This window comes from Danio aesculapii, chromosome 7, assembly GCF_903798145.1.
Source record: "Danio aesculapii chromosome 7, fDanAes4.1, whole genome shotgun sequence".
NCBI lineage: Eukaryota > Metazoa > Chordata > Actinopteri > Cypriniformes > Danionidae > Danio > Danio aesculapii.
The window spans coordinates 57,854,322-57,871,577 of record NC_079441.1 but is presented as its reverse complement, the minus strand read 5'-3'; the positions used below and the strand labels follow the sequence as shown (position 1 = coordinate 57,871,577).

General features: G+C 33.4%; 1 protein-coding gene across 1 annotated transcript in view; it reads left to right on the top strand.

Annotated features, from left to right (window-relative positions):
* Nucleotides 1-17,256, top strand: part of pcxb (pyruvate carboxylase b) — a 340,834-nt gene that overhangs the window by 5,263 nt on the left and 318,315 nt on the right. The window contains exons 2-7 of the mRNA XM_056462259.1: nt 571-713; nt 1,326-1,510; nt 2,136-2,301; nt 8,125-8,270; nt 9,470-9,587; nt 12,164-12,315. Coding sequence (XP_056318234.1) covers nt 572-713; nt 1,326-1,510; nt 2,136-2,301; nt 8,125-8,270; nt 9,470-9,587; nt 12,164-12,315 — 909 coding nt within the window. The 5' untranslated portion in view covers nt 571. The remainder of the gene's footprint in view (nt 1-570; nt 714-1,325; nt 1,511-2,135; nt 2,302-8,124; nt 8,271-9,469; nt 9,588-12,163; nt 12,316-17,256) is intronic.

Below are 17,256 nucleotides of genomic sequence, written 5' to 3'. Positions count from 1 at the left end.
TTTTTTTCCAAGTGCAGTTAAATATAAAGGAGTAATAAACATAGAGAAAGGTTAAAATATTTTTAACCACAAGAGGACAGCAGTCCCCCACTACAGTAATTTCAAAATAAAAGATATTGGAGATTTACATTTATAAATCTAATGGTAAAATCGGTCACACTTTACAAAAAGGTTCATTAGTTAATGTTAATTAATGTATTTACTAAAATGAACAAACAATCAAAAAAAAAAAAAAAACATTTACTACCTTATTTGTTTATGTTAGTTAACGTTAGTTAATGAAAATACAGTTGTTCATTGTTAGTTCATGTTAACTCACGATACATTAACTAATGTTAACAAGCACGGATTTGGATGTTAATAATGCATTAGTAAATGTTCAATTATGATTAATAAATGCTGTACAAGTGTTGTTCATGATTAGTTCATGTTAGTAAATGCATTAACTAATGAACCTTATTGTAAAGTGTTACCGTAAAATCTAATATTGACACACATGACTGTGACATACTTGACCAGTTTTTTTTTTAGTTTTTTTTATCTATGTCTTTTCTGTTTTTCTTTCTTCAGGATGCTACTGCATTTAGGATGGTCCAGAGGGAAGATGGGAATCCTGCTCATCAGAAGAGCTGGTTTGTTTTGTCGTTCAGCCCACCTGTCTTCCCAAACCCTGGAGTATCGACCAATCAAAAAGGTCATGGTAGCAAACAGAGGTAAGGTTTGTAATCCTAAGATTAAATATTTAGCAAATATTGAAAAGATGTGAAAAGTAAGAGACTGATCCCTGGATTAGTGCTCAAAGACTAAACACACACATGCTCACGAGAGCTGCATATTAAATTAAGTTTCAGCATAATTAAAAAATATATTTATTTAATTGTTTTTATTTACTCTGCATCTTGATCTTTGGCATATTATTTCTTATTATGAAACAGGGATTTATTATTATTTTTTACACAATAAAAAAAACACCAGTCTACATTGAGCCATTTAGCTTCACACCTCTTTAAATGGTAATGAGCTGCTGCTCACCCCACCCATCTCTAATGATCAATCAAAAATGGCTGGTAGCCTACTGATCCATTTTTGAGGTGTAACTAAATCTGAAACCAAACAAAACAAAGAAGAATTATATCTAAAAAAATACTATTATGAAATGTTTGCATTTAGATTAAAGCAATTATGATGTGAATCCAGCTTCAGTTTACAAAAAGTGGTGTGAGGAGGACAGAGTCCATAGTTTGGAAATCTACAAAAAAAAAAAAAAAATCATGTTATTTTAAATAATTTTTCATTTGTTTTACAATTGTTACTTTTTTTTTCAGGTGAAATAGCCATCCGTGTGTTTCGAGCATGCACAGAGCTCGGGATCCGGACAGTGGCTGTATATTCAGAGCAGGACACGGGACAGATGCACAGACAAAAGGCAGATGAGGCATACCTCATTGGCAGAGGCCTGTCCCCCGTTGCAGCCTATCTCCATATCCCTGACATAATTAAAGTGGCTAAGGTTAGACAGTTAAATATCTATCCATCAATCTGTGGTTCACCTCCTCTGTCACTCTCAGAATGACAGCCTGTCTGCATTGTGCAATAAACACATCTCTTCGAGTGTTTAGTATTCACATCAGCACTTTGCTATATGGTGCTCACATAGATCCATTCCTGTTTTTTGGAACAGTGTCAGAGATGCCAGCCAGATTCAGATCCTTTGGTGAACTCTCTCATTATGCCACAGGCAGCTCATCTCTCAAACCAGCAGCTTAGCCACCACAACAATACTCTAATAATGCATAAACACAAAGCCGCACACATACACAACACCACACCATATTAAAACCGAACAAGCAGCCAACATCATCGTCTCTAACCTCAGCAGACGGCCTCAGAATAATTAGTCTTTCTCCAGTGCAATTACCATGTTGCACGCAGTCAGCCAACAGAGAGAGAGGCCTTTCAAATTCTCTCTGATTGGGATTTTAATGAAATTAGTATTTTCCAGCATCTGAATAATTAGGGCTGACTGCTGTGCCACATACAGATCCCTGGTTAATATTTTTTTTATTCTGCTCTCATTTCTCTCTGTCTTTCTTGTCCTCTCTGGATATTTCTGCCTGTGCTTCTTTCCCTCTCAGGAAAATAATGTGGATGCCATCCACCCCGGTTATGGCTTTTTATCAGAGCGTGCAGACTTTGCCCAAGCCTGTGCTGAAGCTGGGGTGAGATTCATTGGTCCTTCCCCAGAGGTTGTGCGCAAGATGGGGGATAAAGTGGAAGCCCGTGCTCTGGCCATAAAAGCAGGTACCTCACAAACACTTTTTTTCCAAAATCTCTTTCTTCTTGGGGTCAGGAAATAAACACACACACACACACGCATATATACAGTATATATATATACATGTTCTCCGTGTTTTGGCGTGGATTTCCTCGTTCCGGTTTCCCCCACAGTCCAAAGACATGCACTATAGGTGAATTGTGTGGGCTAAATTGTCCGTAGTGTATGTGTGTGAATGACTGAGAGTGTATGGTGTTTCCTAGTGATGGGTTGCAGCTGGAAGGGCATTCGCTGCGTAAAACATATGCTGGATAAGTTAGCCCTATGGCGACCCCAGATTAACACAGGGACTAAGCCGAAAAGAAAATGAATGAATATATATATAGAGTATATAAAAATGTGCATTTTCTATTAGGCTTCTCTGATTAGGTTCAGAATTTTCATTTTATATGCAATGACAAAGATAAGGTTATTAGCTAGTAAAGGAAATAACTTTTTTTTTTCAAAAATGTCACTTTAGACAATTCTTAGATTTTCTTTTTGCATCAAAACCAGCTAAATCCACTTCTGCTTTTTTTTGCAAAAACATCTAAATCCACCATTGGGACAAGATAGTGTAATTAGTTAAAAAATCACTAAAGATGCATATACAAATTATTTTACAAAACATAAAATGCATTACACAAACCGCCTAAAATACAAAAATCTGTCAAGTAAGTAGTGGGATAAAAGAATGGCATCTTAACTCTGTCTTTCGTGAAACCGAGTTGCCATTTAATGTATAGTAAATCGGACTCATTCAAAGTAGCGTCACTGTGCAAAAACACGTTATGAATGCATGCTAAGCTTCTGACTGTACAGTGTGTTTTCTTTTCCCTATAATGCACAAAGTTTTGAGCTAAGGGACGTTTTCATTTGCCATTCACTGGCAGTTGGACAGGCTTATCCAGTTCATCAAACTCCATCTTTTAAAATTGAAATCGAAAGCTGAATAAAACAGTCTTCTTATAAAAGCAACGTATCAGCGCGCTGCTACATTGAAAACATATGATTGAATTTGTGTCTTCTGATTGGTTCTCGTGAAATAGCAGCTTTTGCTGTCAAAGGCAAGTGGCCTTAAGCGGATTGAACATGTACTACGCCTATAGTATAGCTATATGCATGTACATAATATGTATATGCAGATACTTCATTCACTGCTATGCATACATTTTGAATGGTGATCCTGAAATCAACGAATTTTTATCAAAAATGTAATTTATTTTGCAGGCTACTATTGTAACAATACGGAACTGTAATTTCCAGATGGAATAGTTAATCTCATGAAAGGTGAAAGTGTGCAGGTTTGGGTTTTTATGTGACATTACATAGCTATATAACAACCATGTAGTCATTAAACCCCCCCCCCCCCCCCCTCCTTATATATATATATATATATATATATATATATACACATAATTTCTTAAGTTTATTATTGTTTATTGAGTTATATGTTTAAGTATAGATACAGTAGAATGAAACAAACTAATATGCTGTATAAAAAAGTTAGCTGTAACATATGCACTACTGTGTAACAAAGACAGATCAGCAGTCACCTTCCCTCTTTATACCCTGAGCAAAGCATTGTCAGCTATGAGTGAAATACCAACTTCCAGCTAAATATGAAACTAAAGTTGAAGAAAATTCTCCTCAAGGCATGACAAAACAATAGTAAAAACATTGTACTTTTAAATACATCAACGTCTCTACTTGGTTCATCACTACAACGTTGAAGCCATAAACTGTGCAGATAAATTGGATATGGTGAAAAGCACATAGTTACTGTAAGCAAATGGCAAAGATGTGTATTGTAGCTGTGAGAAACACTGCCACACCAGGAGGACTCATCCTGTGTACCAGCAGTCATTCATTAGCATATGTGGCAAGCGGGAGGGTGGAGAGCACATACAGAAGCATGGCATGATTTTCTAAAGATTTGTAGCGACTACACTACCCCACAGCTTAATAAGAAATATCTCTAAACAAGGACACAGGTTCAAATAATAATAATAATAATAATAATAATCCACACTAACCCAGGAGCTTGGCTCTCAGCAGGGCAAATGAACACCAAAGAATAAAGTCACAGCACTCTATAGACACACCACCGTGTATTTTACACACTCAGCATCACGTCACTCAAACAAGTGCCCCACACCAGTCACTACTGAAGGGCCCTTCCACCTGTGAGGTCCAGACTCCTGAAAACACGAAAGGAATGTAAATATGGAAACAAAATCTGTACTCAAAAATTAACACTAAATCAAATGTAAGGATTTTTGTTGCTCACAGTTAAATGACAAGTCAGACTCATACAATTTGACAACACAACTTGAAATACATTAAACTCATATCCCAACTGAGAATCAATTACAAGAATGACAATACAAACAAGATGAAATACTAAACCAAACCAAATACTAAACAAAACAAAAAAGTGAGTGTGGTGTTACGATGACTAACAGTCAGCACTTGCAAAAAGCACAAAATCAACAATATCCAAAAACAAATAAAAGGAACTCTAATAGATCAAATAGAAGCAAAACGAAAATGAAACAAAACCAAACTTAACCCGACGTCTGCGACTGTTCAATCACTGTACGTTATTCAGCAGAGCTTTTGATCGCAACCAGGCTGGAAAAATTTAGTCATGAAATTTTCTGGAGAAAGTCTTATTTGTTTTATTTCAGCTAGAACAAAAGCCAATTTCATTTTTATTTTGCTGTTATATTAATTTCCAGATCTGAGGTAACTTCAGTAGACCTATGTCCAGGCGCTTGCAGTATGGCTAAAAATGTAATCCAAATTGGTAATCAAGCTCACATTGGAAACATTGAACAATGAATAAACCACATAATCTGAAACACACTTTATCATTGTCATAGTAATTTATGCTGTTGTTCCAAATAAGAAAAAAAAAAGAAACTTCAGGACAAAAACTCCTTTTATTGTGGAAAAGATACCTTCTATTAGATGTCACAGTGCATGTCACATGCTATCAGGACATGGTCAAGCAAATGTCATATCTTTGTTGAGCATTCCTCACTTGAAAAACTTTACATAGCTATATATATATATATATATATATATATATATATATATATATATATATATATATATATATATATATATATATATATATATATATATATATACAGTTGAAGTCAGAATTATAAGCCCTCCAGTTAATTTTTGTTTAACGAAGAGAAGATTTTTTAGCACATTTCTAAACATAATAGTTTTAAAAACTCATTTTTAATAACTAATTTATTTTATCTTTGCCATGATTATAGTAAATAAAAGTTTACTTAATATTTTTCAAGACACTTCTATACAGCTTAAAGTGACAGTTAAAGGTTTAACTAGGTTAATTAGGTTAACTAGGCAGGTCAGGGTAGTTAGGAAAGTTATTGTAAGCCAATGGTTTGTTCTGTAGACTATCGAAAAAAATATAGCTAATAAAAGGGGCTAATAATGTTGACCCTAAAATAGTTTTTAAAAATGTAAACTTCTTTTATTCTAGCTGAAATAAACCAAATAAGACTTTCTCTAGATGAAAAAATATTATCAGACATACTGTGAAAATGTCCTTGTTCCGTTAAACATTATTTTGGAAATATAAATAAATAAATAAATAAATCAAATAGGGGCTAATAATTTTGACTTCAGCTGTATATATTTATAAACAGGCCATTTAAAAGTAATCTTTAATAAATTGAGTGGATTTGGGTGTGTTCTTTGTGGTGATTTTCCTGCTGGAAAGTCTAATGATCATCAAGCTTCAGTCTGTGTACTGCATGCATTGGAAATCCTTTCCAATATGGTCTCAATATATAAAGTCCTAAATACCCTTATTATTTAGATTCCTGCAACCACAAGGCTTTCTTATAACAAGACCAACAACCTATACATGTCACTGTATGGTGTTTATTTGCTCATACACTTTTTTTTCCAAATTAATTTATCTTATTAATCAGGGTTTGTCACAGTGGAATAAGCAGCCAACTTATCCAGCATGTTATTACGCAGAGGGTTTCCTTCCAGCCGCAACCCAGCAGTGGGAAACACCCATACAATCTTGCATTCACACACACATACACTACAGCCAATTTAGCTTATTCAATTCACCTATACCGCATGTCTTTGGATTGTGGGGGAAACCACAGCACCCAGAGGAAACCCACACCAACACAGAATCCCACAAAGAACTGCCAACTGACCCAGCCCGGGCTTGAACCAGCGATCTTCTTGCTGTGATGTGACAGCGCTACCCACTGCGCAAATGTGTTACCCCTATTTATCATTGTTATTTAAATATAATAACAAACATTTGATAATAATAATAATATGAATAATAATACTTTGCATTCATATTTTGATTATAAATGATGTGCTTACAGGAAGAGTTATTGAATCAAGGCTATTGAATCAATTATGCATTTATTTATGAAGAGAACAGATGAACAGAGATTGCGTCCCACTTTTCATGTTCAACACCACACAAAGCAGATAAACATTTTATTGTTTTTCTGAAGTGTCTGAAAAACTGAAACAACCTTAGTAATGAACAAAATACCTTCAAGATTATAGTTTCAGTGCTTTTTCTTCACAGACAAGTACCTGCTTACCCTTCATTAACTATTATCAACAAGATTATAATGTTAAACATGTATTACTTAAAATAGAACGGATAAGTGACTGGCAAATATAATAACACTGTACTGTTCACTGTAAAAAAATAAATAAATAAATACATGAAATAAGTTAATTAACAGTTTCCGTATTTTGTGACACAAGGGTATATCTGTTTATTGTACAGTTGAATACATTATATTTATAGGATTTATAGAATTACATTATAGAACTTTGATCTCTGGTCTGTCCCCATTTGATGTTGAAAAAAACTTTGCAAATTAACAAAGTGACTTTTATTGCCATTTTATTAGTTTGAAACTGTATTTCTTTAGAAAACAATATAGAATTAAGTTAATAAAAGAATACAAAAAGTGCTGGTAGCTTGGCTTTTATACAAAAATACATAGTCCATAGTGTACAAAAGCAATTCAGACAATATAACACTTCAAACTATTTAAAATGCCAATACAAGTCATACATTATAAGTTTTTAAGGAAGGACCACTAATGTTCTCTGCATCCTGCATATTCTGCAATTTTCTCACATGACTGCATATATGCATAAATACAAAAGGGAAATAATTAACGAAATACAAACAGTTGTACAGTGACACAATACCAATAGAGGTAAAATAAGAACTAAAGTGCAAAATTAGGGCAGACACAATATTTATATGTAGCACCAATGTTGCAATTAAATGTCTTAGGTAAATAAAGTAAATAAAATTAAATAAAACTTTTTAATAGTTCCAAAGAAGCCACTTAAACTAGTATGTTGCTAGTTTAACAAACCTGTTGAGTTAACTATTCTTATTTGAAAAGTATTGCAAAATATTTTTTTGAATATTTTTTTACTTTTTTTGTAGATCTTTTAATGAGTTGGGTGGCATCAGAGGTGAGAATCCAAATGCAGCTTTATGTAGAAACTTCAGGCAGACAAGGTTCAAACAGGGACAGACAGAAGCATGTAGGTAATCCAGCAAGTGGTCAATATAAACAGGCCAATGGTTAAGGCAGGGAGCAAACCAAACATAAACAATGAAACAAGCAGGGGTCAAAACATGGTAGACAGTGCATATACAGTGTGTATGTATAAAAACAGACGTCTATGCAATGTCCTTCTGACATACTATGGCTAAGTAAATGTGTATCTTTCTGCCCTCTGTCTGTGTCAAGGTGTTCCAGTTGTTCCTGGAACAGATGCTCCTATCTCATGCCTTCAAGAGGCTCAAGAATTTGCCAAAACATATGACTTTCCCATCATCTTTAAAGCTGCATATGGAGGAGGAGGCCGTGGAATGAGGGTCGTCAGAAATTATGAGGTCTGTATAGCTTCATGTCAGAAAATGTATAGAAATAAACAACCAGGGACTCAGAAATCCATCATATCTCACTGCAATATTTTTTGTTTTGCTTGTTTTGTAATGCTTGTTTTGTCACTCCTTTAATTGCATTAAAGTACTATAGATGTTCAATGTCCCCCGTTTGACATACAAACATGCTCATGTGACAGTTACTTCACACTACATCACAGTGACATTGCTAGCTCTACATACTGTAGTTCATTTGCTGCATTTTCATGTTGCCAGCTTTTAATGCCACTGGTGAAAAATGTTTAGTATTTATTGCTTCTTCTTGCCAGTCTCTGTGAGACACATTGACAAGCATTGGAAAAATTGTTAAATGCGTTACATTGCTGTTATTGTAGGTCTTTCATTTTGTCCTACACTACCTAGTGTGTCTATATATAAAAGTGCCTTTAAAACATCTTTTAAATTCTGCAAAAAGGAATTGCAACATTACAAAGTGGTAAATGCTTTACTGTTACAACTTTTTTGACATTTGTTACAAGAAGCAAAATTACAATACGTGTTTTTTTTTTTTAAATAAAATAAATCATGAGGAAAAATTAAATAATGTTTGATGTATTGTCTGCAATGAAATACAAGTCAAAGTAAATTTAGAAATCACTACATTTTTATTTGTATTTTCCATACTGTCCCACAATTTTTATATATATTTTTTGATTTGAGGTTTGCATATATATACAATTGAAGTCAGAATTATTAGCCCCCTGAATTATTAGCCCCCCTGGTAATTTTTTCCCCAATTTCTGTTTAACGGAGAGAGGATTTTTAGAACACATTTCTAAACATTATACTTTTAAAAACTAATTTCTAATAACTGATTTTTTTTTTATCTTTACCATGATGACATTAAATAATATTTTACTAGATATTTTTCAAAACGCTTCCATACAGCTTAAAGTTACGTTTAAAGGCTTAACTAGGTTATTTTGTTTAGCTAGGGAGGTTAGAGTATTTAGGCAAGTTATTTTACAACGATGGTTTGTTCTGTATACTATCGAAAAAAAAAAAAAAGCTTAAAGGGGCTAATAATTCTGACTTCATTATGTGTATATACTGTATTAATGCAAAGTCATTAATATAGTGATGAGTAGGTTGATCATTGTTTGTGTTTATTTATGCTTTTTTTTTTACCATTATGATACATTTTGTAGGAACTAGAGGAAAACTACCAGAGAGCCTATTCAGAGGCTCTGACAGCATTTGGTAATGGTGCTCTGTTTGTTGAGAAGTTCATTGAGAAACCACGACACATTGAAGTACAAATTCTAGGTGAGTATATTAATCTAGGTAATGTATATATTTATTGTTTGTATATGTTTGCATTGACAAAAGAAACAGAGAGGCATCATATACAAATTTGTCTGCAGATCCCTATGCCGTGTGCACATATTTGTTTACCATGCTTACTATGATCTATTAGCCTCTCTCTGGTGTATTGCAGCCATTATAGTTGAGTATTTTGGCTCATTAGATGTGATTTGCTCGTCTGGAACAGAGCTTATAGTCGATAACATACAGCTGGAATTGAATTGGGCTTGTTAACAGAGAATGGCTCTGTGTGTGTCCAGGGAACACCAGCCACATGCTCTCTCTCTCTCTCTCTCTCTCTCTCTCTCTCTGAAAAACTGGTTTTATGACTTGCCTTGTCTTCCATTGTGAATGTAATAACAAAAGTATGTAGAAAAAAAATGTAAAGAGAGATGTAAATAAATTAGCTTAAATTAACCCGAGGTTAAGAACAAAATACAACATATGCACTAGTGTCAATTTGATATCACTGGGCTATTTTTTTAAATAGAATAAATTTGTGTTTTTTTCATTATAAAGTAATTTTTATTTTATTTTATTCTCTGGGAACCATCCATACACACTCATTCACACTCACACTATGGACAATTTAGCTTACCCAATTCACCTGTACCACATGTCTTTGGACTGTGGGGGAAACCGGAGCACCCGGAGGAAACCCACGTGAACGCAGGGAGAACATGCAAACTCCACACAGAAACGCCAACTGATCCAGCTGAGGCTCAAACCAGCGACCTTTTTGCTGCGAGGCGATCGTGCTACCCACTGCACTGCCTAATTTATTTCCAGTTAACATTTATTTAATTTCAAGCAACACAATATTTTACTTTTAGGTTTTTTTTAACTATAATAATCCTGGTATTCACTTGAGGATGTTTTAATGATTACTTGAATCAATTTGGTCATCAATTATAATATCAAGTCATCGCTAAATCTTTTTTTTTTTTTTTTTATTAAAATGTCATTGAAAGCTAAGAGGACATTGTAAAAACTATTAAAATCTCACTGAAAACTTGGGAAAGAGCTAACACAAATGATTACCCAGCAAAGCCATTTTTCTTTTTCATGAGAAAGCATAATAGTTACAGAAAAGTAATCAAGAAACACCTTAATAAAAATTCCTGTTTTTATTTGTGATTAATGACAACATCTGTTCAAACCATAATAGCTAATCGACACAATCCAGCCTTATGTTCGCTTGAGATACATTACAAATATAATCTTCATCTTAAAAATATGGTACTCATTACCCATACATAAATTTGGTATGGGTAAAAATATGGTATTCACTGTATGCAGATATGTACAGTGTGATGTAGTGTTGTGTAGTGAATTGTTAAGAAATTGCAGAAACTGTAAAAAATGTGAATGTTTTATGAAAAAAAACTAAGAGAGATGCAAGTAAGAGTATGACGTATTTATATCTGAGATGCATGTATAAATATATTTAACTTAAAAGATGTTTACATATAACAAAAATAATTAAAATAACCCCCTGCAAAGGTTTGGGAACTTTTGGTTCTGAGCATTTATTTTATTTTATTTTTTTTATTTGTTTGTTTGTCTTCATAGCTAGCATACCTTTGTCCAAATATTGTGAAAATTCTTGGATGATGATGCATATTCTTATTTGTTGAAATGTCATTAGTTCCCCATTTAGTACTGCCCTTTAGTGGCAACAGAAGGCACTTGTATGTTTCCCAGAGAACAATTTGAGTACAATTTGTAAGTCTTATTCAAATGCATCATGTTTTCTTCTGAAGCATCAGTGAGCATTTAAGCTTTTATTTACTAAATCTGTTTAAATTCCCCTCAGTATGAAAAGATTTGAAAATCATGGAGTCACTGACAGTGTTGGGGTAATGCATTACAAGTAACGTGAGTTATGTAATAATATAACTTTTTTATGGGTAAAGCATTACTTTTAAAAATGAAGTAATAATAATTAAGTTATTTTTTTTAAATAAAAATGTAATGCATTTTACATTTTTTAGTTTAATTAATAAGCTTATAAAATAATTGCTGAATATAAATAATCTAAATCACGTTGAATCCCACACTCAATGAGAGAGTGCAAGAGCAGCCAGAAACCAAGATAGCAGAGCCTTACATTTCTACGATGGATGATTTCTTAATATTGTCAATGGATCAAAGAAAGGAGAAAGGGGATTGTCTCAATGAACAGAACTTTTACTAATCTGTATTAACTTTAAGTGACGTAACTGGTTACTATTTTGGGCAGCAACTGTATATTGTAATGCATTGCTTTTAAAAGTAACTTTCCCCAACACTGGTCACTGCTATAAAGAGTTCAAATATGCCAAAAAAGGTTATCATTTTAAATTCAGCTATTTGTCTGACTATATATATAAATATATTTTATGTTAAATATCTTAACTTAGTACAGTGCAAAATGCATTTGTTTTTACAAGTGGTTCCTAAACTTATAAATAAAACTGTACGATCCTTTATATCATACTTTATATATCATCTCTGTGTCTTCTCTCAATATTTATTCCTCTCACTTTGACTCACAGGTGATAAATATGGGAATGTGATTCATCTGTATGAGAGGGATTGCTCCATTCAGAGAAGACATCAGAAAGTGGTAGAGATTGCTCCCGCTGCCCATCTCGACTCTCACCTCAGAGACAGACTGACCTTAGACTCGGTCAACTTAGCCAAACAGGTACATTACTGACACATGCTTTCATGACTGACACATCTACAGCCTGACACAAGCTTGCACATATAGATTTTTCTTTGCAACATACTTAACATGCTATTTCCTGAGCTTTCCTCTTGACAGTGTGAGTCAATCAACACAAGGTTGTAATACCTTCTCGCACTTCATTATGCTGGGTCACAGACACATATACCCGTAAGGCATGTTCGTTTCTCTCGACTCCTGTGCTGTATGTGTGTACTGAATGATTTACATACGCTAGCTCTCAGTACTGCTCTGTCAAAAGTTGCTGTCATTGAGGAAATTGAGTTTTATTTATGAATGCATTTCGCAGAGGCTGATAAATAGAGATTGAAGCGATTGAGTTATTGGTTGTGAACTAACAGTGATGTGTCATTATGGAAATGTGTGTTGCACACAAATTTCACATCATCTCTCTTTGATCTTTCTTTTTACGTTGTTATCTAAAGATGATTTTGTGACTTTTTGTGATAATTTAACTCTAATGCAACATTAAACACACACACACACACACACACACACACACACACACACACACACACACACACACACACACACACATATGTATAAATATATATATATATATATATATATATATATATATATATATATATATATATATATATATATATATATATATATATATATATATATATATAGATATAGTTTAAGTCAGAATCATTAGCCCCCCCTTTGGATTTTCTTTTTTAAATATTTCCCAAGTGATGTTTAAAAGAGCAAGAACATTTTTCACAGTATGTCTGATAATATTTTTTCTTCTGGAGAAAGTCTAATTTGTTTTATTTCGGTTAGAATAAAAGAATTTTTTCTATATAAAAAAAACAATAAAAGAACAAACCATCGTTATACAATAACCTAGCTAACCTAATTAACCCAGTTAAGCCTCTAAATGTCACTTTAAGCTGTGTAGAAGTGTCTTGAAAAAATATCTAGTAAAATATTATTTACTGTCATTATGGCAAAGATAAGATAAATCAGTTATTAGAAATAAGTCATTAAAACTATTATGTTTAGAAATGTGTTGGAAAAAAAATCTCTCCGTTAAACAGAAATTGAGGGGAAAAAATGACGTTCTTTTTGTTTGTTTTTGTTTTTAAACTTAGAACTAAATAAAAAAATGAAAATAAAATTATAAATTATGAGCAATATCACACTCGTATATGTGTGATATGGCACTAAGTGCTGCTGATAGTCTCAAGCATGTAATATTACACAGATACGACTGTGATATTGCATATATACTACAGTTCAATGAAATAGCCGTGTAAATAAATAAGAAACAACTTCAGAAGTCTTAAAAGATAAATTTGTGTTATACTACTGCTGTGGAAAAGGGCTCCTATTTTACCCCTTTTACAACATGTAAGATAAGTCTTTGGCGTCTCCAGAATGTGTCTGTAAAGTTTCAGCTCAAAATGCCCATCAGATCATTTATTATACCCTGCTGAAAATGTAAATTTTCTGGTCAGAAAATGTTTTACCTGTTTTTGTAGCCTGTTCCTTTAAATGCAAATAAACTGGTTCTCAATGCCCACTGTTCCCACATGCATGACAGCTTCCCCTGTCACGTCGAAAAAATTAATAAAAAGACACACATCACTTTAACTGGGTGCTCAACCAAAAAGCATAAACGGTATAATATATATTGAAAAAGGTGGCACCAACAAAGCTCCAAAAATTGCCAATGTATTAAATGTAAAAATGTACTGTGTCACGTCAAATAAACAGCACAGTGACACACTCTCAGAAAAAAATGGTACAATGTTGTATCAAAGAAGGTAAAAACCCTTGTCACTGGGGCAGTACCTTTTTATGGAACAGAATTGTACCTTAAGACAACGAAACAAATTTGTACCATTGCAGTTTGCACCTTTAAAGACATATATTATACCATGGGAAGCCAAACTGTACCTTTGATTTTTAAAACCTGCAGATACAATATTGTGCCTTCATCAAGGGTACAAATCTGATCCATGAAGGTACCACCACAGTGACAAGACACTTTGTACCTTAACAGTGTCAAAAATGCTAACTAAACATTTATTTAAACTGCCTTAAATTTTTAGTTTACAATGCCTATAGTTTTGTTTAATAGATGTTTTGTATTAGAGAACTTAACAATTAATGTTTCTGAGTTTCTTTTAACATATGCTTTTATATTATGATTCATGTTTTAATATGTAAAAATTATTCATAAAATCACTTTGCCTTTCCAGTAATATTTATTTTTATAGATATTGCAATAAAGGAGGAGTTGTTTAACACTTTTGTGCCTTTTTTATGAGAACAATTGTGTACCTTCATTTTAATTGCACCATAAAAGGTACAGATCAGTATCATATTAGTTTTTTTCTCTACCATATAAGGAACATTTTTTTTACAAAGGTACAAAACTGTTTCACAAGGAACATTATTTGTACCACTGTTTACCTTTTGTCTGAGAGTGCAGAGACAAACACAGATGAAGCAGGGATAGAGTTTATGAGTCAAAAATAGCAAGTAATTTTAAGGTTACATGCGTTTAGCTTTGCACTGTATTTGCTTGTCTATTCACGGCAAATGTGACAGGATGCATATGTATACACTGCTATTTGGATATTCATTATGCTACCGTACAACATAAACCAGATTTAACATCCACAAACCGGGACTCGTGTTGTTTGATTGATGCATTTTTTTGTTAATAGTTGTACAGATACTGTGCAACTGTGGTGATTTCAGTGGTAATAAATTACATAGGGATTTAACTGTCTTTTCATAATCACAAACATGCACTGTTTACAAAAATGTTTAAAACTTTTAAAACTGCAGCTGATAACATTTATTTTTTTTTTTTTGCAAATCCTTTTTTGTAGACATATTTTTACGCATTAATATGGAGACGTGTTAATACGCTCCTGTCAATCAATTCAGTGGGTGGGAAAAACTGCAAAATTGCTGTAATTTGGATCCTATTTTAGCATCAGAAAAATAAACAGAGACTTTTTTATTGTTGTGTTGATGTCACTCCAATATTACTGTGGACAACACACACACAGTTCTGTCCCAACAGTTCCCAAAAGTTAATTTCGAATCACAGGTGCCATTTAAATCTCAGTTTGACAGCATAAAAGATGAGCCCCAACCTTTCTTACTAATTCGGAAACATCACTTTAGAGCTCATATCTGGTGTAATGTAGTAGTGCTGAGTTTCTGCCCTGTACTTCCTACAGCAGAGTATTTTTGAAGAGATCAAAGGGCAAGTGTGATTACCTGAATCTGTATGCATTCTTTAGACCTGTGTTGCTTGAAATGTCAGTAGAAGAAAGCATGTTGATTAGTATCCTTTCAACATTTAAGTGCATTTCCCATGACAACGCTGGCCAGTACCTTTGTTTGTTGCATCATAATATTACGTTTGTTGTTCATAACCTTGTTTATAACCTTTTTTAAAACTGATAACATTCTAATAATGCTAAGAGACAGATTGTGTTACGAACCAAATAGATTTGTTTTATTTAATGCCATTAATGTTTATAAAAAAAAAAAAGATTTATATCAATCAATAATATTCAATAAAACTAAAATAGCATTATAAAAGCTGTGGAGCCATTCAGTCCAAACTACAAAAGCAGAGTTCTCACTCTGTTTGTTTGTTTGTTTTTTTTTCCTATAATTTATGTTAAACAAAGCAAGGACTTTTTCACAGTATTTCCTATAATATTTTTTTTTCTTCTGGGAAAAGTTTTATTTGATTTGAATAGCAGTAAGCAATTAAAAAAAGTGAAATTAGTTATTAAAAGGATTATGTATACAAAAATGTTGACAAAATCTTCTTTCTCTTCAGAAATTGGGAGAAAAATATACACAGGGCTTATAATTCAGGAGGGCTAAAAATTCGGGAGGGCTAATAGTTCTGACTTCAAGCAGTCTACATGAGTTTGCTGTCTTGTTGCAAACATGCAAGGCATGCAAATTTCAAAATATACATGAGACATTTGCTAAAAGATACAATAAAAGACACCTTTTTCTCTTTGAGGTGGTGACAAATAAATGTACAATCCATATATCTCTCAACACTTAGCAATGCATAAAAAACAACCAACAAAGACCACATTGTGGCTTGCTTTTATTGCTCTCTCTCTGCATCTCCTGTTTTCAAAAAATACCAGTCCCACAAAAACAGCAAATTTAATATAAGCTTAGAGATAAACTAAACTAAGATAAGATGTGTTTTGGCTGTTGAACTTCTGATGACTTGGTTGCTTGTGCTGGAATAGAATTTGAGTAAAAATACATGCAAATGTTGAAGGAGCTCTAACTAATAGTCACATGTACAACGTAACAATCTGTAGTGTGTTCTGATTTATTTTTCACTTCGTTTTGGGTTTTACGCTTGCAAGATTTACATTAAAATAAGAAAACGATGATGTTTAAGGCTCAAGCTATGGCCAGTTCCATGCACTGAACTCCTATTATTCAGCAACACCTACTTATATCCATTTTAAATATATGGCACCTTTAAGCATGTTTTTTTTCTTAAGCATGCACACACACACACACACACACACACACACACACACTTTTATGTCTTCTGTGACCTTAGAGATGGTGACAGAAGGAATATAGATTTAAAGAGATAGACTTACCACCTAGTGATTATAAGGTGTGTGTGTGTTTGAGAACCGTTACCAATTCCCATCTGTTGATAAACCACATGCTGTCAGCTTTGATAAGTTACTTGCCCCTGTAGGAGTCAAATTTGTATGCATCATTCTTTGAAATGATATTAGTGGTGCTGGCAGCAACCGAGAGAAGGTGAAGAGAGAAAGGGAAAGAACAAGAGAGAGAGAGAGATAGAGCAGGAGATGACAGATAAAGATAGAGAGACATGATAAATCAATATTGGGCAGGTGCGGCAGA